Raw genomic sequence first — 26,475 nt, 5'->3', positions numbered from 1 at the left:
TTTGACTACCAGCCATAGTCAAACTTTGCCATCAGTTGGGCTGATGGCTGGTGTTAAACCTTCTCGAGTGGGGTTGGGGAACCCCACTTACAGTAGTCAGCTCAAAAAAAAAAATTGACCCAGACCCGTCCTCCTGACAGATAGACATTAACATTTGACAATGCCCTGATTCCAATGTAATAACCACTTTAACAAAAGAAATAGAATCTAAAAGTAACAACAGTATTATGAAAATCTTACTTGCATTTGCACTGTTGGTACAGTCTTAAAACCATACTGTGTACCTTTTTCAATTAAACTAAATGAAAACTAAATTATATGTGATGTAGTCTCTCTGATACATTTCCCACAATTAGCATTCTACATAAATGTTTTTTGACAGCTTCTCTAAAAACTATTAAATACAATTTTTACCGCAAACATAGTATTTAGCATGAATAAATAGTTTGATTACATGTTGCAGCATTCCTTTTTCACAATCAACAAACACTGTAATGACACAGAGCTACCAGAAGGTGTCACAAAAATAAAACTACTGAAAATAATGTTACACAGTATGGCTTTAAGTAGTTATAGAATGCATGTGTAATACACATTTTATTCTGTTAAAACACAGGTTTACACACTGGAGTGCGACCACTGTAAAGTGTAAGGGACTTACTTCACGTTTTCCCTAAAGACCATGCAAAAACAGACAGAGTTTGGGTTTTGGCACATATATGTCTTTACATCTCCCATTCTCCTTAGCTCAGGCACTCAACTGACAATTCTCCTTTAAGAAGTTTATTGGAGTGATCTAGACTCTAGAGGTCTTTACACATCCACCTGAACCCGAAATCCATCACGGACCACATCAGCTTCTTAACATTAAATGATTAAACTTAAAATTAGACATTTAATCTAGAACTATACTGGTAATTTGTGTTGGAAATATGGTATATTCTTAAAAAAAAAAGAAATTGCGGTGCAGAGTGATGAAAATATAATCGTTTCTCTTTTCTTAACTTTGAAATAAATGGAATTGAAGGGGAGAAGCAATCCACAAAAAAGGCACATTTATGAGGGAGTTAATGTCCAGTAATTGAACAGTGGGATGAGCATTGTTTTACAAAGCCTTGCAGGAAAAAATAAAAGATATATTATTTCTATGAACAAAATGTGCACTGAAACATATCAAACTGGAGACCAGGGAAAAACAGATAAACAATGTTTTAGATGGCTGCCCCCTCCGGGACCACGGCATAAAAATGATATCTGTTACGGGTAACAAACTACAGGTCCAACTTTATGGATCGGTGAAGACCTCTAGTGTGATCTCTACAACCTTACTGTACATGGCTTTGTCTCTTGACACATTATTTTGTAAAAGAATGAATACACAAAGCAAATAAAATATTCCAGTTAAAAAAAAAAAAAAAGAATAAACACATTAGAAAAGGAGACATGTGGAACCAAATCACCTTATTGTACCCTGTAAATCCACAGGAGGTGCAGTTCATCTTCTTATACAGTAGATATGCCAAAACAATAGGCAAACCACAGGCGATTAACCCTGCAGCCCTGGTCTTACGACTTAAAAAGAACTATCTGGTCTCAAATACTAAACAAATAGGCTGCTTTATGCTGGGTTTTGTTTCCGATACAAGCCTTGCGAGTTGGTCAAGAAATGAAATACTTTAAAAACACTTTTACGCTGTTCATTTAGAGAGTTTACTGATGACACGAATGAGTGCAGCATTCTCATCTTTTAGCCTCTGGTTGTCTGCTTTGAGGTCCACCACAACCTGAATAAACAAAATGACACACCATAACACAAAATAACATACATTCGTTTCAATCAACAGTGCCTGCCTCAAATGTTAGTAATATAGGAATTCAAGCTTAGCCAATTGCAGCAGTCAGTACAGCTATTCTATTATGCCTACCTTCAGTTCATCCTCCAATTCCACTGCTTTCCTCTGGAGTGCCAACTTCTCCTATGGAAGAAGTATATCATATTCCAATTATAATTTTAGTAGAGGCAAAGAAAGTGCTTGCAGCAACTGTTTGACACTTGCACTTTTTGCTATGTTTGTGATACTCTAGTAAAGAATATTAATTAAGTACTATATTACGGTAAATTAAGTACATTTACGAGTAATTTACAAAAAAAAAAAAAAAATGGATAGGAGGGTTCTGCCTGACAGCAACGATAAGTTGCCGACAGGACCAAACACACACAGACCACACACTTACAAATCGTTCCAGTTCCAGAAGGGCTGGCCTCTCAGTGTTCCTCTCTTGTCTCTGTCAGTGGGAGAGGAAGGGGAGAAGAGAGATTGATATCCAGTCCAACACATTTATGACAAAATGACTCACTAAACCTCCTGGGATTCACATCTTAAATGACAAGGACTTCGACCTTGTAATTCAACCCTGAGGGCGAGAAGCGACCTTGACCCGACCAAGGTCGCGTGTACGCATCCGCCTGGGTGACGGCAGACTGCTGGTCGAGTGTTGGCTCTTTGGGATGGGGGGGGGGGGGGGGGTCAGATCAACATATAGAATGAATTCTGTACTGGCCATATATGGAGCGTGTCTTGACTCTTGAGTGTACAAGGTTTGATGAGGTCAAATCAACATATGGAATGTAAGAACAGGTCAGCTGGAGATGTAAGGGTGGCAGCGGGGGTGTCTGGAGTGTAGAGGGTTTGTGGGGGCCCACGTAGGGTCGGGCCTTAGTTTTCGGGCCTGTTGAGAACTCTACTATAAACTTTGGGGTGGGCCCGTCTAGAGTTTGAATGGTCAAAAGGGAGACATCGAAGGACGGGTGGGGATGGATCAACATTATGGAAGGTCAGAACAGGTCAGCTCCATATATGGAGATCTAAGGGTTTGAGGTCAGATGTTGCTGGCCGGCCTCATATATGCAGATCCAGGTGATGATCCAGTCTTCTCCATGTATGGCTATCCAGGGTTTGATGAGGTCAGTGTCGTGATCTTCATATATGTTGACTGCTATATATGGTGGCGTGACATGAGGTGTAACACGAGTGACGGGAAATGAGGTTTAGTTTTCATAGAAAACTGCGACCGTGACCTACGGTCGCAATCACTGTGTGGATATTAGTCTCATCCCTCTCAGTGTTAGATGATTTTTCTGCAATGTCCCACCCCATATTTGCATACTAGGCCCTGGTTGGTTATAGCCTGGTTCCAGACGAAACTGGTTAGTCGTCACCATTTAGTCTGTGAAATTCCACAGTTGAGAGGGGCCAGACTTAATCTGCCTGGGGCAATACGCATTGAAAAGGCTGGCTACGCAAGGCTAGGGAGGCCAAGGGGTCCTTGAGGGGGTTCCAGGGGGTCCCCAGAAGAAAAAAAATTAAAGCATAAAAATCAGTTTAACCATATACATCGGCCATTTAAAAATATATGGCCAATCTCACAACGCATCGCAATGTGTGAACTTTCAGATTTGTTTTGTCTTTAATTTATTTAGATTTTTTTTAAATATTTGATACATTTTAAATAAATAAAAAGATCTTGTATATGGGTCCCTGGAAAAAAATATTTTCAGATGTGGTCAATTTATTTGGAGGTCCTTGACATAATTTATTTTAGAACCGCTGGTTTAACATAATTATACAACTCATGTAATGCTGTTATTTAATTAAATGGATAGATCATAAATATGCCACAGGGCCAAAACTGCAAACAGAAAACCTCCCCAACCTGTCGCAGTCTCTCCAGCTCAACTTTGTTCTGGCTGAGCAGCAACTCGGTCTCTTGCAGTTTGTCTTTGAGTGCGTTGTTCTCCTGCAGTACTGCTAGGTATAACTAGAGGGACACAATCAAGCAATTACTACAATTAAGAAGAACAACCTACTGTAGATGAATACTAGTAGAGGCTCCAGGAGGGTTCCACGAGCACCCCCCTTAACACTCCGATTGCCTGGGGTTATTTAATCCATTCAATCATAGCCCCCAGCGATTTATAGCAGCGGAGCACTTTTACCGATCCCGGATGTCATCCCGGATGTCATCCCGGATGTGGATGTAGCAGCTAAATGTAGCCAAAACACTCTAGAGCCGATCAACAGGAGGTATGATTAAATTACACATTTGTACTGTATGTATAAAACTGCATGGTTCTTGCCCCAAACTGCATGAGATTGGCATACATTTGGCATGTCTGTACAGGGGAGGCTTGTAGGCATCCATGTAACCCATTTCCAGTCACATATATTGAAGTGACAGCAAAAGGGACCTTTTGGGAAATAGCTATGGCTGTTTTTCCCCCCTCGCCAAAATGTAGTCAAACTTTGAATCAATTAGGTATTTACTCCCCTTCCTGACAAGGTTGCATGACAAGGTTGGTACCATTATAAACCTGAGGATGCCTGGAATCAATTGGTATCTCTAGCTTTGGTCTATCTCTAAATTTGAGAATGCCACAGTCTCCGAAAGATAGTCTCGCTGGTGTTCCAGCCAGCAATTCCACAGGTCTCATCATAGGGGTAATAAAACATTGGAGAAAAAAAAAGAAACTTTAGACCATTTTTTTTCTTGGCATCATCATCCTATGGATGCCAAAAAAAAACTAGAAAAATAAAATAGGGGGGTGCGCGTGGAACCCTCCTGGAGCCTCTACTATACCTAATTATTATGCTGTAGTGCAACTAACAGGTATATATTACATTTTGTGTTTAGAGCTTGTTTGACAACATTCTTCTTTAAAAGAGCAATAAAGGCATTATCCTGCTGCCACGTATATGCCTTAGGACTGTTTTCGAGAATGTGTGGACTTTGTTATGAGAGCGTCTGAACAGGTCTGACACATACCATTTTGTAGTCTTGTGATAAACCTCTGGTTTGAGTCTCACTGCAAAGTCACACAAAAAATGAAGGAAAAGTATAAATATGACACTGATTAACAATCAAAATAAACATGCTTTATTTTGGAATGTGGTTGACACTCACTTGGAAGTGCTGTTAGTGAGTGTGTCATCTGCAGATGTCTCATTCGTGGGATCCTCATCTTCATTCTATAACAACATTTAAATTAAAAGATAGGTAATTAAAAGTATGGCCATCACAATCATGTTACTTGATGATTAATTGTCATATAAATAATAGCGATTAATGATTTAACTGAAGCAAGAAAAGAAAAATCTGGTTAATTTCTGTTTGCCAGTTTCACAGGGCAGATATTACTTTGTTATTTTTGTAAAATGTATGAACATCTTTCAACATGGAAACAGTTATGACGATTATGCAACAGCATTTTGCTGTATCACTCTTCCTATGTATCTCTGGTTGCTGCAACATATTGCTGCTACAGAGGATAGCATGCATTTCAGATTAGCAAGGATCTGTTATCAGTGGTGGAAAGTAACTAACTTAAGTTCTATACTTAGTATAGAACAATGTTGAGGTATTTAGACTTTACTTGAGTATTTCCAATTTCCAATACTTTTACACTACATTTCAGGTCCAAAATTTGTATTTCTACTTAGTTACTACCCGGTAGTTACTTTATAGATTTGTATTATTACAAAACATGCATTAACCACTTCAACCCTATTTCGACCACTTGAAAATAGCCGATCTACAAGCTAGATCTGATATTTTCTAAATAGTTTTATCCATCCATCTTCAACCGCTTATCCGTAGTCAGGTCACGGGGGCAACAGCTCCACCAGAGTGCACCAGACTTCCATCTCCAGAGCAACATTTGTGACTTCCTTTGAAATCTCTAAATCGGACATTCTGTACAGGAGTACTTTCCACTTTTGCTACTTAAGTACATTTTGATGCCAATACTTTTGTACTTTTACTGTACATGTACATTTTGAATTCCGGACTTTTAGATTGCAGTATTGATACTTTTACTTAAGTAAAACAATTGAGTACTTTTCCACCACTGTCTGTTATACACAAACATGTAAGTTTAGCATATTTGATATCAAGGTACATCTACTTGGGCTGCCACTATTAGTTCACGATTAATTGTCACACAAATAATTGCGATTAACGATTTCATGTGTTTTTGGCATTGGAACATTATGAATAAAGAATACATTTGTGTTGATAAATACCTGAAATATACAAAGAAATTACTGACATTCATTACTTATATACTTTTTGTAACAAATTGTGACAGGCCTAATGTACTTAACACAGGACCATGTTATTCATCAATTACTTTGGATCTTATTGTCTTACCTCTCCAGACAGTTGTGCTATCCCAGTGGAGCGTCTCTCTTTCCTTCCCCTCCGTCTGTCCTTCACTGCTAGCCTCGTCTCTCCCTCCGGCTCGTTCGGTTTTACTGGGTCTGTATCTGGAACACAGGGGGACAGAAGAATGTCATCCCTGCAAAGGTTTACCAATAAAATATACATTTCTATGGAATTTTCATTTTTACAGTGAGGGTCCCTCCCCCCATTTACATCAAATGTATTTACCAAAGATTGTTGATCTACAAGCTCACAACGGATTGCAATGCGTGTTGTGAGCTTGTACAGGTATGTTATTTTTGGCGAATGTTCACCCCAAAATAAGGCGGCTGGGGTTAAAGTGGTTAAGGAATGAGAACCAAACAAACTAAATGTTATCTCAAAATCCGCTGACAGCAGTGTTTCTACTGCGGTAAAGCTGTGTTTCCTCAAGACTACTCTGGGAAACACTCCACCCAAAATGCTTTCATTGCCTATATTCACATGGCCACCATTTTGCACTTACTTCATGCGCTTGTAGAAATTAGCACTACTGTATGTGAAACTCCGATGCACGGAATTCAAGATTCAACAGGTCTCTGCTAGACAGTTTGGCTGGTAAAACAGTGCATAATCAGTGGTATAAAGTAACTAAGTACATTTACTTAAGTACTGTACTTAAGTACAATTTTGAGTTATTTGTACTTTCTTTTAGCTTGTAGATCTGCTATTTTCAAAAGATTTATACTTTTGAAAAGTTGAAATGGGACATTCTGCATAGTTAGTACTTTCTACTTTTGTTACTTTAAGTACATTTTCATACCAATACTTGTGTACTTTTACTCAAGACATTTTTGAATTATGGACATGCTTTAACAGTGTTTTTCTAGATTGCAGTATTTATACTTTTACTTAAGTAAAATAGTTGTTTTTTCCACCACTGTGCATAATATCCATTGAACTGTAGAATTCACCCAGTGGCAGCTATGCAAAAGTTAAAAAAAAAAAGAAAGAAAAACGTTTTCCTGCAGAGCAACACATTTTCTCGCTCACCTCTCTCAGCGGGGGTGATCGTGACCATGGGGCTGACAGGCTGGATGGCAGCTTTAACCACACACTTCTCTGCCTCTTTCAGGTCTGTCAGAGTCACACCCTGTGAAAGGAAGCGACAACAACATGCTGTAACCCACAAGCCTTATTTCTAGCAGGTGCTAGTTTGGGTCAGCATACACTTGCAGCAGTGTTGATTTGGTCCCGCTAACACTATGGCGAAAAATGTTCGCTGTGACGCACTGTGAGCTTGTAAATCGTCTATTTCCAGCATGCAACCAAGTGTAAAATCAGCCATTACGACACCATCAAGGCCTGCCAAAATACATTTGTCGACAAAATCAACTGTACATTTAGTCGGCTAAAATCTTATGATATTTAGTCAACTAAAACTAGACTAAAATGTTTGAGATGACTAAAATGTAACTAAAACTACATGGAATTTTGTTCATATGACTAAATTAAATCAAAATGTTCTGTCAAAAGCAACACTGGCTTGCAGATAGTGGGCAACACACTACCATTTGTTAAGTTCTCTGAAACACACCTACTCTCACATATCTTTGTAGCTTCCCCTTTAACGGTGTACTTTGGTTTCATATCGGCAGTGTTTCGTTAGTGGGGGCAGGTGTGTCCATGTGTTTGTGGATATATTTGGTTATGTCTTCCTTTTTTATATACTTTTATATATACTATATAAACAGTGAAAACGAATGAAATGAAACAAAATATTAACTGTGTAGTTGCTATGCATTCTCATAGTCTATTATCCATCTAACAAATCGTACTGTTCTTTTATGAATCTTAATTGCAGTATTTTACCACAAATTAATTTACACATGTGCTGTAAGTATACGATACACTAAAGTATCATCATTACCTGCGTAGAGCGACGAGACTGACGCATTAGGCGAGAGCGAGCTTTCCTCTGAGACTCTGACTCCTCGTCTCTGACAGGAGCTTGGAACCTGAAAGAGTAAATGCCCCTTCAATAAACACAAACCACGAACACCCAACCACAATTCTTAAACGGATGCCTTAACAGGTACACTTCAGCTGGTAACAACTAACTTTATATTTGTTTATATATTTCTTGCTAATTTCAAGTGTTTGATGACAGACTCCTGTGTTGGCAGTGGCACTTGACAGTGCTCATTAGTGTCTTTGCACTTCAGCTTTCCCCAACCACTGCATTAGGTTTGTCAGGCTTTGAGATTGGTTGGACACGTAGCTCCCATTTATTTCTATTGACTTCCCCTGTTCAGTCATTGATAATTATATCATGTCTAATCATCATCCTGAAGGGGATTATTTCTAAACAATGACAGCCTTGCTGTCAATTATCCCCCTTATTACACGGCTAGTGGTACTTAATAAATACATTCATAAATTGACCCAAAAGTAGCAACAAAATAAAGTATTTCCTTGCTCACGGTAATGAAAGTATTCCATTACGTCAGTCCTGTGCAACACGGTCGCCCGCCTCAGAAAACAGGAAGTGTTGATAAACTAGAAGAGTTTATCTTACTGAATTGGCTATTTCTCGCTTCAAATGTTTTCAAAAACATTCTTGAGAGCAATGTTTAGCTGTAAATGAGATTATGTGTTTGTTTACATCATGTTGGATACTGCACAAAATCAAGCAAGGCAGCAGGTGCACTGAGCCTTTGATTAGATGGCAGATTGAGTTAATCGGTCCTTATACAGAAATAACACACCGCTGAATGCAGTGATTGACTTCAGAATGAGGCATTCAACCAAGCCGTGTAATAAATACTAATCACAGTGATGTGTCTTACTTGCGTCTGTCCGTGTTGGGGTTGTTGGGGCTCTCGACCGTGGGATCCCTCCTCTGAGGAGTGGGCTGGACTCGGGCTGTGGGAGTGTTTCTGTCCTGCTCCTTCTCCTCCTCCTCCTCCTCTTCCTCCTCCTCCTCCTCTTCTTTCTCTGCAGGGGGCTAAAAGGGAAAGGCATGTGGGGTGGGGGGTTATTGGCAAAGTATACCTGGCATTTGACCTCTGCACTTAACTCTTGATAACTATTATGAGCAGTGGTCAGGCACTTGGGGACAAGTTCAGGGTTCCAACTCTTTTGACACGATGCCGGTTATTCCCAAATAGTGGCTCTACCTCCCGACCATAGAACCCATGAGAGAAAACAGTCCCCAGTATTCTGGGGGGGATTCGTTTCGAGTTTGTCAGTTCTTTTTAAGAATCAGTTGCAAGTGGTTAAATTTGAATTGAATCAAATTATTTTCTGTTCTGCTCTGTTCCTTTGTGAATTATGAGGTATATTTATGTAGTAACTGTTCAATGAAGAGATGTGTGCACATCTTAAACTTGAATCTTGTATTTAGGACAGATGCTGGATAAAAATGCAGAAATGAAAGAGCGGTAAAATATCCACACACTGAGTTATAGCTCCCCAAAAAAATGTACTACCAGGGGAATAGGTCTTCCTTCGTTCATCAGTCAAGTTATATGTAAGAAGCCCCACATTACCATCTGCATTTTCACTGTGATGAAGAAACAATGAAGATACGATTGTTTTGGGGGTATAGGTTGATCGAAAAAGATCCAACTCGAGATTACTGTTACACAAAGTAGTAGTACTAAGAAATGAATGGGTTCCTACTTCCTACACAAACCTAAGTCGGGTGTGATGTGTAAAGTTTTACCTTATTAAGAGGACTGACAGCGTCTGCGCCTGTGGAGATGCTTTCGCTATCTGGACTGGACACAGCTGAATTTTCTGGGAACATGAAAAAGCATCCTTTCATATTAAAAACTATGAACTGAAATTAACCCATTTAGACCCGAGGCCAATTCAAAAAATGCCTTCTAAAATCTAACCTAAGGTTTCTGAAAACCTTCAAATTCTTCTTCTTATTTTTGTAATAATGATGTTGCTACATATATAGCCCCAACTAATGATACACAGAGCTAGCTCCCGGATTCAAAAGTATAACAACGTAGAGGTTGCACCAGGTCTAAATCAGTTAAGGATAATGTAAGATCAATTATGGTCAGCAGGGGCCCAGGCCGTAGCGTAACGGTCTGGGCACCGGACTGGTGATCCAGTCGCGGTGTGCCGCGGGTTCGACTCCCGGACCCGACACGGCCTTTACCGCATGTCATCCCCCCATCTCTCTCCCGTTTCCTGTCAGCCTACTTTCTATCCCTTAAAAAATCAATCAAGGCGTAAGCCGCAAAAAAATATCTTAAAAAAAAAAATTATGGTCAGCAGGGCTGTATGATATGGAGAAAATATGCAATGTCTTGTTGGATGTTGCGATGGCGTTATGAAATGCCATAACACTAAGATTTGTGTACGATTTCAGTGCTGATGGATATCGCAGGACTTTGTTTTGGAAAATCATATCACAAAGAAGATGAAAACATGATGTTCTAGTGGTCAGACATAATGACAATGTCTGGTTTACCAGGGCTGCTCTCTCGCTCCTCGTTTAGCTCCAGACCTCCTGAAACGCCCCTCTCTTTAGATTGGTCTTGCACGGTCATCTTGTCCTTGCTACTCATCCTACACACTGAGCTCCTGGAACGTAAGGACAGAAAGTAAGGACAGTTCTTGTGTATTATCAAATGACTCAATCACATTATGCATCAATAGTTGCCTCACAACCAATAAACCAATCACAGCATGGCTATTCTTCTCTGAAATTGAGACTACTGTAACAGACAAACTCAACAGAGAATTGTGTAATTGATGCTTTGCATTCAGGACCGAGGACGTAGTATAGACACTGACCTCCGCCGTTTATTTTGTGCATTTGCAGCATTAGAGCCTGGGGGAGCTTGTCTATCAATGATGGACTGCTCTTTTCGCCACTGTAGAGAAACACACAGATGACCATTATAAAAGACAGAGCAGAAGCTGACTAACAGAAGGCATATGGCAGTAGCAGTATTATGACATCAGAGCAAAATGGCCACCATGAGAGGATGGCAAAAAATAATCTTACGCTGGCTTGTTTTTGTGACAGCTCCTCCAGCAGTGTCTCAACACTTTCATCAGCCACGTCGAATGGCGTCTGACCCTGCAAAAGGCAGGTAAAAGTTAACAAGATTAAGGTTTAAATAAAAAAAACACTTAAAAAACATTTGATTGATCAGTACATTTTACAAAGTGAGGCATGCATATACATTGTGTGTATCACAACATAGGATCTCTGCATCTTGCTCACCGCATTACTGCGGGCTTCCATGTTGCAGAGTTGTTCAGCCAGTATACAACAGGCCTCCCCTTGGCCCCAGTGCGCAGCAGCATGGAGAGGCGTCCAACCATCGCAGTCTATGGCGGAAGCATCCAGCCCACACTGGCACAACAATCTGCAAAGCGCCGCACCAGAATGACAACAACAAGAGGATCAGGAACTGCATCAAATAAAGTACAGTAATAGCATGTACACTAGGGACGTTGACTCACCACTCTAATAATAATAAAGAAATTGTCAGGCCCAGGCCGTAGCGTAACGGTCTGGGCACCGGACTGGTGATCCAGTCGCGGTGTGCCGCGGGTTCGACTCCCGAACCCGACACGGCCTTTACCGCATGTCATCCCCCCATCTCTCTCCCGTTTCCTGTCAGCCTACTATCTGTCCCTTAAAAAATCAATAAAAGGCGTAAGCCGCAAAGAAATATCTTAAAAAAAAAAAAAAAAAAAAGAAATTGTCACTCCTTTCCAATAACTCATTGACCGCCACCCAGTGGCGTTATGCTCATTGCACGGGGTACTACGGCGTGGTACCAAAAAAAATTACGTACATGCGGTGCACACATGTGCACGCTAGAACGTGCCCCCCTAAATTCAAGATAAGACCAAAGACACACAAAGTACCCAGTCGTTACTTGCATAACAGGTTTACTGGCGGTGAGCACGCTCCCCTAGATTCACGACATGTCAGCCAGGTACCCAAATCAAATGGCTATTACTTTGCATAACAACAGGTTTAACTGTTCACCTGAACGTTCTCATACACACTGTATAAAAGCAACACAGCAGTAGCCTAATATGGCTCCAGTAGCTACTGCTTCTGTGGTATTCTGCATGCAACAAAAACGCCTCCGCCTCCTCCTCCTCCATCTAAGAAGAGATCCGTCCAAAGCAAACATTTAAGTTTCGCTACTGCAGCACAGTAAAGAAGTTGTCAGATTATTTTAAGTCTACCTTTGTGTTTGTGGGTCTAAAACTCTCATACACAAACACTACTAGGCTATCATCTGTTCTGTGCGCAAGCACACATGTAGGCACGCATTTGACATGCGGGTGCGTGACGTCATAAAAATGCCGTAACACCAACTCCGGTGCTGCAACTTTCTTGTCTTTTATTTTGAAGACCCCCAAATTAACCAAAAGCAATTGCCTAAAGCTAATGGCCCGGTTTCCCAAAGGACACCTCTTACACCATGGTGTAAGAGGTATGGTGTTGCACATGCCCAGTTGCCCTCTACATGAAGCCTGTGTGCGGCCTGTGTGCGGCCAATCAAACACTATGTACTTTTTTGGGAAACACTGTCAAACACAACAACATAGAAATACACAACCTAGACTAGAGCACAGCCATACCTGTCCTCATTGCACACGTAAGGCCTCCTGCATGAATACACAAACCCGTTTCCCTAAAGCCTCTTTAGCCTACACACACCTGTCGACATGTGGCAGTATTAAAACCATTCGCAGAGAAATGTGTGGTGCGAGTGGTGACTTTCTTCATCTCATTTAAATATAAAAAAATTAAAAAAATTAAAGGCCTACATCAAATAAATTAAATGTGAAGAGAGCCTACTGTCAACTGTCCAAATATTATTAAATTAAATTTCAGAATGGTAGACCTGCGGCCTACCATACCAGGCCTCAGGCCTACCATACCAGGCCTCAGGCCTACCATACCAGGCCTCAGGCCTGAGGCCTACCATACCAGGCCTGAGGCCTAACATTGCGTGGTACATCTATGCACGGAATGTCTATGTTCACAGGTTTCATGTGCGGCCTAGAGGGCAACTGAGCATTTGCAACACCATACCTCTTATACCATGGTGTAAGAAGTGTCCTTTGGGGCCCAGGCCGTAGCGTAACGGTCTGGGCACCGGACTGGTGATCCAGTCGCGGTGTGCCGCGGGTTCGACTCCCGGACCCGACACGGCCTTTACCGCATGTCATCCCCCCATCTCTCTCCCGTTTCCTGTCAGCCTACTTTCTATCCCTTAAAAAATCAATAAAGGCGTAAGCCACAAAAAAATATCTTAAAAAAAAAAAAAAAGAAGTGTCCTTTGGGAAACCGGGCCAATGTAATTTTAAAAGTCAACAGAAGCGTTATTATTGTTACCGCGAGGTAGCAACTATTCTGTAATGAGCCCTTAACATCGATGTTCTGTTGAAACGCCTCAATCTGAGCCTCAAGTCAGAGAAAAAGGGGGTTTTAAGATCACGCTTGTAATGGCAGCGGACAGTGGCGAGCCGAGCATTGCCTAGCGACGGGGAAGCTGCAAGACGTTCGGTGGATATCAGAGAGACCATTCTGAATTAATATAATCACTCTCATGTGAAGTGAGGGGCGCTCTTATTACGTATCATACATCATCATACGTCACATTCCGTGCTCAGCCAATCAGCTGAGCACATCCGTGTTCTTATACAGACAAGACACACAAAGCTGTGCAAAGGAGGGGCTAAACCCTAAAAAGACGCCAAAGATGTCAACGGCAGCAAGCGCCATTGGGAAAAAATCAGCAGTACATGAAATAATATATAGTGTAAAGAAAATTGTCCCACAAAAAACATATCTTCCCTCCACTATGAAGAGACTCAGAGATACTCACTTGATGGCCTCCAGGTAGCCCTTGGCTGCAGCCACATGCAGTGGGGTGGCCCCTGTTTTGGGGTGCCTTAACTCCTTAGGTAGGCCCTCTGTCAGCCAGGACCGTGCATCTCTCATGATTTGTTCCTCTTCCAATCGCTTTGCTGCCTCCAAATCCACACCTTTACACAAACAAAAAAGGTTGAAAGATGTTCAGCCCTTTCCTTTAAGTAGTTGGTTCTTGCTCAAATGTAAGTCGCTCTGGATTAAGAGCGTCTGCTAAATGCCTAAATTGTAAATTGTAAATTGGTTAAGCAGGATATTTCTCATGTTCTTTAACGTGATTAATACAATATTGGAAAGTTTAGAACCAATTAGTAAAATCTTGCATGAATGATGTAACCGAGTATCGCCCTTCCCTTTCTCAGTTCCTCAGTGTCTTTTGAGGAACTTAGTGTGTAGAGAGGCCTTCTGGAAATTGGAAGGTAGCTGGTTTCACCCTCGGCTTGCCTAGTGTTGAAGCGTCGCTAAATGAGCACACTCTTCATTTCTCCTCTTTCAGCCTAGCTCTACTTGTAAAGTGCCATCCAGGACACAGGCAGGGCCCTACCAAACGGATCTGTATGGGTTAGGGTTGAAAAGGGCTAGTCTACCCCTAGTAGCTGCTATAATAAATATATAGAGTGTGTGTGTGTGTGTGTGTGTGTGTGTGTGTGTGTGTGTGTGTGTGTGTGTGTGTGTGTGTGTGTGTGTGTGTGCGTGTAATGGAACACATAACGTGTTCTTTTACCAGTGCCTTTTAACAGTTAAAGAAGGTGAAATCACAACATGATTATCACAATTGTTTTTGCAAGCCAATACAAGTTAGTCTGAATTGTAGCCTGGTTTGTTCTGGAGTCTATTAATGCCCGTCACTGTAATATTTATTATGCTATAAACATTACAGTGACAAATTTGACCAAATTTGAAAGACAGAAGACAGATGGAATAATAAACTACCAATAACCACATTGGATATTTCAGTATCTCCACTGTTTTACAATTTCCACTGGTTTACAATGGTGTGCTTAATTACATACATTAATTTGCATCTACATGTCTGTACCATTCTGTACACGTCTGCATCTGTGACTAGATGCACCCTACCACTCAATACCAACAATATTTACCATTTATGTAACCACTTCAAAATAATTACATGCCCAAAATAACGATGGCAGGTTGAAAGGGGTTAAAAGTCGGGACGCATTGGCTTGCATAATTCCAGATACCAAAACCGATATCGGTGTGGCTCTGTGCCTAGATCTGTCACTCAGGAGTCAGAATCCTATTATACACGCAACAAAAACGGCAGCACTGTTACAAGAATCCAGACCAGGTGGCTCTATCTTCATTTCTACTCTGTGACATTTCATCATTTGAACCAGTTTGTTTAGCACGGATGTGTCCGTTCCTGCATCTGTGTGTCTAGGTTGAGGCACCAAACATTGTATTTAAACACTACACATTTCCAAATGTTATGTCAACACAATATCTATATTAACAAGAGAGAAGTTGTCACGTGGCAAAAGATGTGCGCTTTGCGAACTAGCCAATGAAAAGATGTGCGCATGAAAACTGTTCGCAACCCCCCACCCCCCCCTCCTCTTTGGCTGCTGTAATATGATCTCCCCTATGGATCTCCCTCCGTCTCCGCACTAAGCGAATGTCTTAGTAACTTGGTTTGTTCCTAACTACTACGATTAGACAGATCGCGTTTGTTATTTCGCTACTGCCAGTACTCCTGATTGCACGCACGCGCACACACACACACACACACACACACTACCCCGTGTCCCACATACACACAACACTGCCGCGCGGATTTAAGCTGTCAAAACATACAGCATTGTCATATTTAAAAGGCGCTTTATAGCTTCTCTCAGCTCAAAGCGTGTATGAATAAGGAGATAAATGAACAGCTGACGTCGGTGGGAGAAGACGTCAGCTGTGTGTGTGTGTGTGTGTGTGCGCGGGTGTGAGAGGGACGATAAACAGTCAGCAACACGTTAAATTTCTACTTCTACTAAAGAAAGAGGCAGCGATGGAGCCATAAGTCCATATCCATAAATTTGGGGACATAAATTGCGCAAAATACTGTTAAACATGACGGCATCAGCCTGCTGCATCCTCCTAGCTGTTGTGTGCTAAGCTAAATCACATCATACAGAACCACAACAGTCAACACGGCTCTGACCAGGGTTGCCACATTGACTGAGAGGGAAACAAGCAACCAGGTCTAGGAAAATGTTAACAGGCCAGATCAAGTCATAAACTGTCAAACATCATTGTCCAATGTTGTTTTAGAGCAGTGGTTCTCAAACATTTTCATGTCATGGACCACTAATATTCTATATATATATATATATATATATATATATATATATATATATATATATATATTATATATATATTATATATAATATATATATGTACTATATATATTTACTATATATACACACACACCGGTATATATACAGTGTACACAAACCGTATATCTAGGTGTGCCCCCAGATTTTTAGGCTATGAAAAGTGTGCCCTGGGACAAAAAAGGTTGAGTTAAGCGGTGCCCAAAAGGTAGATCACGATCTCGGCCAGCGCCAAAAATGCTCCCCGACAGCATAATCGGAGCAAATACCGGGCAGTGTGTATGAGCCATAACGTGTTGACTACACTACACTACACTAATAAGGACACATAATAATAACTAATAACCCATCCGTTACTACATGTGGAGTCAACTCCCGCAATTTCCTTCTTCCCATAGTGCGTGGCAAAGTAACTCTGGGATGAGCGGCCGCGAAATTCTAGTATTAACATATTTATAAAAGAAAAAAGCACACATTAATCTGGGAACCCATCGTCAAAAGATTCATAAATAAAATAAATTAATTTAGTGCTGCGCAATTAAATCGAAAAAAGATTGCGAGCTAGATTCAGAAAACTATGCAATCTCATTTTTTGGGGCTTTTGCCTTTTATTGATAGATTTACAGTAGTTTGACATGAAAGGGGGAGAGAGATGGGTGGGAAGACACGCAGCAAAGGTCGTCGGTCTCGGGACTCGAACCCGTGACATGCTGCCAGGCTGGATTACCAGCCTTGGTGCGAGAACCGCTTGGCCGGCCCAGGCTGCAATGTAATTTCTAAATTTGAACAAGAATCATGCAGCATTGTTTGGCAGGCTGTCCAATTAATTTGAGTTAATCTTATGTTTTTGCTACAAGACAGAGACTTTAAGAGAGGTTTAAGTCAAGCACTTTGATGTTGTCTGTTTAAAGCCACAGTAGTTGGCTCCAGGTGCTACATTTTTTATGTAGTAACGTTCAACAACTACAGACCATAAATATTTTCATGGAGAAAACAAAAATCAAGATTCACATTTGAGCAAGAATCATGCAACACTAATTAAATTCCATTGAATTTGCTGCCGAGCTCTTAATCAGTCTTGAGAGATTACCCAAAAGTAGACACATAGAAGAGCTAAAATGACATATCCGTTCAAAGATTGGGTTTGGTTGTCATAGTACAGTAGCCTAGCCTCGGTCCGAGGCTTACCCATCTGCATAGGCGGAAATGTTGGGACGGAACATCCGTCAGATGTATTTCACCCGGATACAATATTTTTTGACCAATCACAACACTTGTTTAATTCACGGAGAATGTAAACAGATTTGTAAAGTGTCAACGTCATTTCCTTGAGCGGTACTTCCGCTGAAATCCCACTACTTAAACCAAATTTCAGCTATGCACTCTACAGCGTATATTGTGCCCAGCGTGGTACAGTACAGTACCCACCCTGTCTAAGTGTATAGTCCTGAAGGAGGGATTGGTTGTCACAGTACAGTACAGTACTCACCCTGTCTAAGTGTATAGTCCTGAAGGAGAGATTCGGTGGCCTCGTCCTCAGCTATATCGAGGGGGACGTCACCATCACAGTTCACAGCAGAGAGAGATGCACCCTGCAGCAAAAGGAAACTGACACACCCAAGGTTGGTCGATTTTAAGGACCCTGTCCACAACAATGCTTGCAGAGAATAGTTGATATTCTACATATTCTACATACATATCTACATTCTACTACAGCTAGCATATGGTCGTTATGGTGATCTTTGAAAACCGGGAAAGCATCTGTGTCAATTTAGATTGAGCTAAAAGTTTTTTTTAAAAGCATTATTTTATACTTTGTCTATTTAATATAGCAGATATACAAGTGCACTTTGAACATTTTAAACTCCAATCTTTGCTTCTGGGGTCCCATGGAACAAAATATTTTGAGATTTGTGTGTGTGTGTGTGTGTGTGTGTGGGGGGGGGGGGGCAAATACAGGCTTTTCAGAAAACTGTTAAGATTTAGAAGACATTGGTAGACCCAGCCTCAGGTCTTCATGGGTTAAATTTGAAGCTGAGATGTGGCAAACTACTTTGATTATCCAGAGATGTTGAACAAAAAAACAGTATAATAAAAGGTGCATACATTGCAACAGCTTTTTCATCCGTGTGTGACTGTGTGTGGTAATACGTTTCATGTGGTCTTGGGACACCGCATGCATGGGACAACAATGTTATTATTGTGGAGTGTAGAAAACATTGCCACCCACGCTGCATAATCATGTCATCACAGCGATGATTGTCACATGACAACTGTGCTAATGAAGAGTACTATGGCTATTGTGTGTGTTCGAGGAACTGCAGCTAAGCTACATACTCTGTAATGTCCAGGTTTCCGCAGGAGGCTGCAACGTGCAGCGGCGTCCATCCCTCACTGTCCACCTGGTTAACGTTGGCACCTTGCCCCAAAAGAAACGACACCATCTCCATACTGCCATCTATACAAGCCTACGAATAGTGGAGGATGAGGGGAAACAAATGAATCGGCATAGCTACTTAAACCTAACCTACTAGTAGTATAATGCATTTCACCGTGTATACAATAACACACGGACACTATGGACATTCAAGACCAGCCTTACCTGATGGAGAGCAGTGATTCCATCAGCATTGGCACAGTTGATGATCTCGATAGCACCCTCGCCAGTGTTGTTCTTCTTGGTCTCTCTGGCTTCTTTCAGCATCTCCTGGGCCTCCTCCGTGTCACCACTGGCACAGGCTGCCAGGAACTCGGCAGCTCTGTCGAACCTCACTTTTCTCCTTAAACAAAATCAGATGCAGCACACCTCATTTAGTAGCATAATCTAATATACCGTAAGCGAAAAGCTGCTGCTACACAGTAAAACCCTCAGTGTTGATGTGTATCCATTTCCAACTCCGAGAGTGTACAAAAGACAAAACCTAACCAAAAGCACCCGTACGGGTCCATCACATGTGTACGCTCTCTGAGTGAGATGTAAAATTATTATTAATTGTGATTAATACCGTCTCTTGGAGAGATGCCCACTTGGCCCAGTGGCGTCTCCGTCTCCAGCGGCGGACTGGTCCCCGGGCTGCTGGTCGCTGTTTACGGCCTCCGTCTCATCATCGCCCCGCCATCTCCGCTTGGGCACCGCCGGCGCTTTGTCGGTGCACGAGCCGACCCAGCGTTTCAGCTGTTCCCGCCGCTTGGCCTTCGCAGAGTCCCCCATTTGTTGTTCCCGAGGGAGGACCGCTTTTATATCAAAATAGAAGATAATAATATATCGCAAGGAAAAGACACACCCTCCATGTGTACACTTCCACTTCCTTGTTCTCTTGCACTCACTCAGTTCGGTTGGGAAGCCAAATGTCTCGGGTTGCGTTCGAGGTCGTCCTGAACGCGCAGGGCTGCGCAGTGTTTTGTCTGACGTCAGACCCCCCCCCCCCCCTTTATTTTAGCTAATCATAAGCATAACCAATCCAGGAATTGTGTTTGTTTTAGCGACCATTTCTGTCCTTTTATTATAGGCCTATTTCGATTTTGGATTCTGCAGTGATGAGCATCGCATTATCGAATTACATTTAATTGTTACGTGACGTGACATGTTATAACCTGTCCAATTATGTAACCTTATTATTTCCAGTTCTCTTGCGGTAATGTTATCTACGTATATTTTTCAGTTAATAAAAAAGTCCCCCGCCGCCGCCACACACACACACACACACACACACACACACACACACACACACACACACACATACATACAACGCACACACACTGAGCCTGCCTGGCTGGGTGACAAACAAAAGCCATGTGGTCAATCAATGTTTAGGTCAAATTCCACATTTTCACAACAGTTCAGTTGCTCAGTGCTTTGATTCATTACACCTCATTCACAACAACGGACACGTTTATCTTGATTTGCTTAACTTTATTTTGGTGCACTACAAAAAGTGAGTAGCTTTTGGTCATATTTAGACCTAATCATAATGTGCCATATGCTGATAGGCCTATAATGAGATATCTCTGAATCTGTGTTAAAAACACAAAAACAATGTGTGTTGCAACTTCAGCAACAGACTCTGGGCTTCAACATATTGGGTCAATCAATATGTTTTGTACTTTTTTAATATGTTCATACATGGGGAAATAGCTTAAATTATGTGGCTTCACTGGCTAGAATAGTCTACTGCAATATATTTTTCAGCCATGGGCAAACTTCATCTACACAATTGTAAAAACCTTTAGACACTTATGTCAAAAGAAATATTGGACAATGAGGGTTTGCTTTTGGTGATATTGGCTCTATTACTGCACCCCAGAGAACTGCAGCATAGGCCTATAGTTATTTTCTGCCGTTCGAACGGTAGAAAATAAATGGATCCATGTTGTTGTTGTTGCTTATGTGCATGTGGTGCTTCATTCATTCTTTTCATTCTTCCTGTTAGCCATTTTCTTCTCTCTCAGAACACCATGCAGGCAGGCTCATCAATTGTTATGTTGCGTTCATACGGGCAGACGCAAATTAATCGATGCAATCTAGTTCGGTAACCATTCATTGTCAATTTTGGAGCAGTTATGCATCATTGTGTCTTTGCATCGTCATTGGCTTCCATTGACAATGAATGGTAGACTTTTACATTTGCCCGTGTGAACACACCATTATAGAGAGTGCGTGTGACATCATCAAACCCAGTTTGATGATGGAGGAACGCCGAGTGCCAAAAAACTACTTTCTGGCCTTGACAGCCTTTACATCCAAACAGAAAAGTCTGCTCTAACTGCATTAAATTACATTAAACAATTGTAAATTATCATCACCTGATCCGAGATATATTATATTTTTTTCCAACTCAAGATGACTCAAGCCAAACCTGAAGCAATGCACGCAATCCCACCCCTGACCCTGAGCCGACTGGCACAGAAGTGGCTGATGGAGGATACACCAAACTTTGACCCGGCAGGTGTTTGTGTGGGATCCCAGGAAGTTGAGGCTACGTTGTTCTGTAAATCACCATACAGTGTGCTGGCAGGAAGTCCCTTCTTCACGGCGGTCTTCTCTGAGGTCGGCTGTGTAGTGGAATGGATGTACCAAGACGGATCTGAGTTAGGTGGGCATTGAAAGGTTATACTGTAGGCTGTACACTTTTTCAGCCCAAAAAACCCTTAGCTGAGAGAGAGATGAAGCAATCTAAAGTCTCCCTTAGAGATAGGGTGAGAAGTTCAGTCACCTGAGAGAGACTCAGAGTAGAACCGCTGCTCCTTCGCCTGGAAAGGAGCCAGCTGAGGTGGTTCGGGCATTTGGTTAGGATGCCTCTCGGGCGCCTCCCTAGGGAGGTCTTCGACGCACGTCCCACTGGGAGGAGACCCCGGGGCAGACCAAGGCGCAGTTGGAGGAAACACATCGACTCACTGGCTCTGGTGGAGCTGTTGCTCCCGCGACCCGACTACGGATAAGCGGTTGAAGATGGATGGATAATCTAAAGTAAAACAGTATGGTTTAGCTTCCCCAGCCTTTGTCCTCCGTGAGGAGGAAGCCCAACAAACCTCGGTGAGGCCTTTAGGAGGGCCATTATAATCCACCACTCCTGAATGAAGTGCCTGGTGCTGGTAGTCTGGTCCAGGACCTGTGCGTTGCGCACAGGTCCTGGGCCTGGTGAGAGCAGGAGTGGACCTGGTGAGACGTATACGGAGGGGCCCGGACAGGAGTCAACCCACAGAGCCTAGTCCTTCCACACGCCAGAATATGGTTCTCCCAGTCCCGGCAGAGTAGTTCCGGAGCAACGGATTGTGTGGCCTTGCTCATTCCCTGATGGACTGATCGAGGGTAGCTACTAGCTACTGGGACGTAAATCGGATTTGATCAACCCCGGCCTGAGTGAGGGGTATGATGTTGGTAGACTCGAAACCCTGTTGACCTTAGGATACAACACTGAGGATACATCCCAGGTGCATCCATGCAATGTATTTTTAGTTATATTAATATGTGTACCTCACAAGATGTAGGATTAATTCCATCTCATGCAGCAGTTTGGCCATGACAGTCTCATGTATAAAGCATCATACTTTGTTGCTTGCCGAACATATTTTATGTGTATACATAATACATTAAGCTTTACCTTTCCTACCACCAGGTCCAGATGCTATCATGCCCACTGCTACAGTCAGAGGCCCAGCACACTGTGTCCTCCTGGGTGAGAGGCCAGCCCTCAACTGCCTGGCCCGGGCTTCAGGTATAGCTACTCGCTGCTCTCGACTCCAGAAGGTGGCCACGGCAGCAGGATGGCATGGAGAGGTGGCTGGTACACGCAAGACCACCCCAGGCTTCCGTCTGGTAGAGAAGTATGCCATGCTGGTTGGTGGTGTGTCCATGCACAGGCAGGATCTGAGCGGAATGGTGATGCTGAAGGATAACCATGTCTGGGCATCAGGAAGTATTACAAAGGTGTCTCAAGTGTTGTATGATGGTGTCATGTAAAAATAGCTCAAATACCCGGGCGGTTAGCTCAACCGTCTGGGCACCTAGGCTGCCAAGCCAGCCGGACGGCGTGCCGGGGGTTCGACTCCCGAGCCTGATGGCCTTTGCCACGTGTCACTCCCCATCTCTCTTCCCCTTTCTTGTCTAGTTACTGTACTGGGAGCATACCTATGTTCCCCAGGTTCTATGTTCCCCACTTACCCCCGCAAAAAAGGTTCTATGTTCCCCGCTTACCCAAAAAAGGTTATATGTTCCCAGGGTTCTATGTTCCCCACTCAACTCAAAGGTTCTATGTTCCCCATGTTCCTCTAAAAAAGGTTCTATGTTCCCCACTCACCCAAAAATGCAGGAAATATTCATTTTGAATTTCAAATTATTAATATCATCTCTAAACACACATAACGGAACATAATGGGGAGAAATTACTATCAGAAACCTGCCCTTTGGGCGACCTAAGGGCACCCTGGTGGCCATCTTTGTGGTATAGACTGAGCAGTGGTTTTCAACACTGAGTCCATTATTGTCTCCACCAGACATTCCCATGTATGGGGATTAAGCTATGCATGTTTGGAATTGTAACAGCTGAAATCAATAAAAGGAGGAGACTTTTACATTTTTACAGAAAAAAAAACGTTTCTGCTTACCTAATCATTAAGGGAACACTCCTGCCTACCAGTGACATCATTGTTAGGCTCCACCCCTTTTTTCCCATAATACCATGTTAATTAACTTCTGAACTGTCCACAGCCTCCATGGTTGAGTGGGGAACATAAAACCTTTTATAGAACCTTTTCTTAGTTATGTGGGGTACATAGAACCTTTTTTGGGGGGCCGGGTGAGTGGGGAACATAGAACCTGGGGAACATAGAACCTGGGGAACATAGGGATGACCCCACTGTACCCTATCAATAAAGGCAAAACACCAATTTGCAAATTCTTGAATTTTTATTTTTTTATTTAGAATATTAATATATATATTTGACTTTTCAAAAGCGTGCTACAAATTATTTTGCAAACAATTCAAGTCTGTACTGGGACACTAAAAGTGGATTTCATGTACTATCAAAGTTCACAATCACGATTCACGTGTGACATATTTCGCAACAGCTAGCTCCTAAGGAAGTAGGCCTACATTTTCTCTGAATGTTGCAATGAGATGTTTTTGCAGACCTTTTGCACAGTAGAAATCCTCAGCGTTATTTTAAACCTGAGAAAGTGTGCTCTGTGTTGTGTCGGCTGCATGACCTTTGAGATTAAGATTACATTGACAAGAGTGTGTTCATCCACTAGGCTGTGAAGGCTGTCCGTTCAGTGTGTGGCTTCAGCAGTAAGATTGAAGTGGAGTGCTGCTCCTGGGAGGAAGGCAGTGAGGCGGCAAAGGCAGGAGCAGACATTGTTATGCTGGATAACTTTAAACCTCAGGTAAAAATGGATGCCAGCAGCAAGACTCTCTTTCGATAATGATTAATTGTAATTATCGCTCATTTTTATTATTTGAACTTTTCTTCCCTTCATCCTCCCCACCTCATTTCAACCCCTCTCACATTTTCAGGAGCTCCACACTGCAGCCAGTGTGTTGAAAGGGGAGTTCCCAACTTTGTTAATAGAGGCAAGTGGAGGAGTGACTCCTGAGAACCTATCTGACTATTTCTCCCCCCATGTGGACATCATTTCCATGGGCTGCATAACACAAGGTTGCCCCATCGTGGACTTCTCTCTTAAGGTCCGAAAGCCAGTCAAGTCTAAATGACTGTCTTGAGGTCAAAAGAGAAGGGAAAGTAGCCTCTGCGTAACTATGTTTTGAGTAAAAGCCGGTAATAGCAAACAGTCCTGCATCAAACACCAAAGTGATTGAGTTTGGTTGACTAGGTTTCTCCTGTGCAGCTCTGCTGTTTGTGTTACTGTTCTGTTTAATGTGTCTGTAAATGTGTAAAGAATCATGTATACACTTTTTGTAAATTGATCAGCATCAACATATATGATTTTGGAGCAGAGGCCAGATAAAAAAGACCAGGTCGAGTTCGGGCAGAGAACACAATGTGAGTCTATTTTGAACATTGACAGAAAGAAAACAAAAGTTATATTCTGATTAAATACTTAATACTGGGGCATGTAAAAGAGGGTGACATTTATTTATATAAATATCGTCCATGTAAATGCAGTTAATGGCAAACTCTATCCGCTAAACATACACTCTCCACATGCCTTCGGCCTGGTGGAGACAATAATGGACTCAGTGTTGAAAACCACTGCTCTAGTCTAGTCTATACCACCAAGATGGCCACCAGGGTGCCCTTAGGTCGCCCAAAGGGCAGGTTTCTGATAGTAATTTCTCCCCATTATGTTCCGTTGTGTGTAGAGATGATATTAATAATTTGAAATTCAAAATGAATATTTCCTGCATTTTTGGGTGAGCGGGGAACATAGAACCTTTTTTTAGAGGAAAAAGGGGAACATAGAACCTTCATAGCTAAATGGGGAACATAGAACCTTTTTTAGTTGAGTGGGGAACATAGAACCCTTGGAACATAGAACCTTTTTTGGGTAACCTGGGGAACATAGAACCTGGGGAACATAGGTACGCTCCCTGCTGTGCTAGTGGACTCCTAATATGCCATATAGTACATAGTGTCATAGTAAATCCTGGACTGTTCCACCCCTGGCTCAGTCTGTCCAACCCATTCTGGCGGGAAACCGTTTTGATGTTTTAAGCATTATGTTCTACTTTAGCTATTGAAAAATAGCAGATCTACAAGCTTGTAGGTCTGCTATTTTTTTTAAATCGTGAAAATGTGTCGCAAATTTGGAATATATATTCTTTATTTCTTTCAGAGCGAACATTTTTAACTCAAATCTTTGCTTCTCAGGGGTCCCTGGAGCAACATATTTTCAGATTGGGGTCGGAGGCCAAATACATATAATTTTTGGGGTCCTTGAAATGAAATAGTTTGAGCACCACTGACATAGAAACATGGGTTTTTCAGAAAACTGTCATGATTTAGAAGACATTTTGTAGAATCGTCCTCAGTTGGGTTAAGCAGAAACCAAGAGCTGGTCACAGCTTATGACAGATAATTATGTGTTTATTATTAGATTTCACATTTGTTTATATTTTTTCCATTCATGAAAACATTACAAAATGTAATAATTAAGTCACTGATGCCACTAAAATGTGAAACGCCCTAGCAACAGCAGTTAAGAAATGTGAATCCCTAGACAAAAAGGTAAAAGTCCTCCTCCCCCTCTTCATTTCTATACTGTAAGTTACGTTCTCCCTTTTTTCTAACCGTGTATACTATGATGATTTCCTTTTTTACATAGAAGTGTATATTTGTATGTCTTTAAATGTTTTGATGAATTGAAAATGGAGGACCTGTATGTCCTAGTGCTTTTTCTGGTCTTATCCTCTTAGCAGATTTTGTATTGACCTGTACTTTCCTTGAACTGTACCCATTCTGCAAATTGTTAATACAATTTCCAATCAATCAATCAATGTTGGCTGTGATGCTAGCTACTGTATTATGAGAACATGTTTTATCTCA

At 41.9% G+C, this 26,475-nt stretch overlaps 2 protein-coding genes across 2 annotated transcripts; one reads left to right on the top strand and one right to left on the bottom strand.

The window, feature by feature from the left end:
- Positions 1-963: 963 nt before the first annotated feature.
- On the bottom strand, positions 964-19,804 carry ppp1r12c (protein phosphatase 1, regulatory subunit 12C). The gene is made up of 20 exons (XM_083765442.1): positions 19,479-19,804; positions 19,076-19,253; positions 18,811-18,941; positions 17,963-18,081; positions 14,088-14,247; positions 11,453-11,597; positions 11,231-11,305; positions 11,017-11,096; positions 10,691-10,803; positions 9,926-9,999; positions 9,048-9,205; positions 8,129-8,216; positions 7,252-7,351; positions 6,208-6,323; positions 4,963-5,027; positions 4,825-4,864; positions 3,715-3,819; positions 2,236-2,286; positions 1,926-1,976; positions 964-1,784 (listed from the first exon to the last, which is right to left on the bottom strand). Exons 1-20 carry the CDS (start codon positions 19,682-19,684, stop codon positions 1,698-1,700), a joined length of 2,142 nt encoding a protein of 713 aa, XP_083621568.1. The 5' UTR covers positions 19,685-19,804; the 3' UTR covers positions 964-1,697.
- Positions 19,805-21,313: 1,509 nt separating this feature from the next.
- On the top strand, positions 21,314-24,683 carry LOC310858255 (nicotinate-nucleotide pyrophosphorylase [carboxylating]-like; the record flags this gene model as incomplete). The annotated part of the gene is made up of 4 exons (XM_083764363.1): positions 21,314-21,566; positions 22,590-22,900; positions 24,224-24,355; positions 24,486-24,683. 4 exons carry the CDS (start codon positions 21,314-21,316, stop codon positions 24,681-24,683), a joined length of 894 nt encoding a protein of 297 aa, XP_083620489.1.
- Between the last annotated feature and the right edge of the window lie 1,792 nt (positions 24,684-26,475).

The sequence above is a fragment of the Protomyctophum parallelum genome (genome assembly GCF_964188405.1).
Source record: "Protomyctophum parallelum genome assembly, chromosome: 5".
NCBI classification, from domain to species: domain Eukaryota; kingdom Metazoa; phylum Chordata; class Actinopteri; order Myctophiformes; family Myctophidae; genus Protomyctophum; species Protomyctophum parallelum.
The sequence above is the reverse complement of the archived record's forward strand: the minus strand, read 5'-3'. Positions and strand labels throughout refer to the sequence as shown.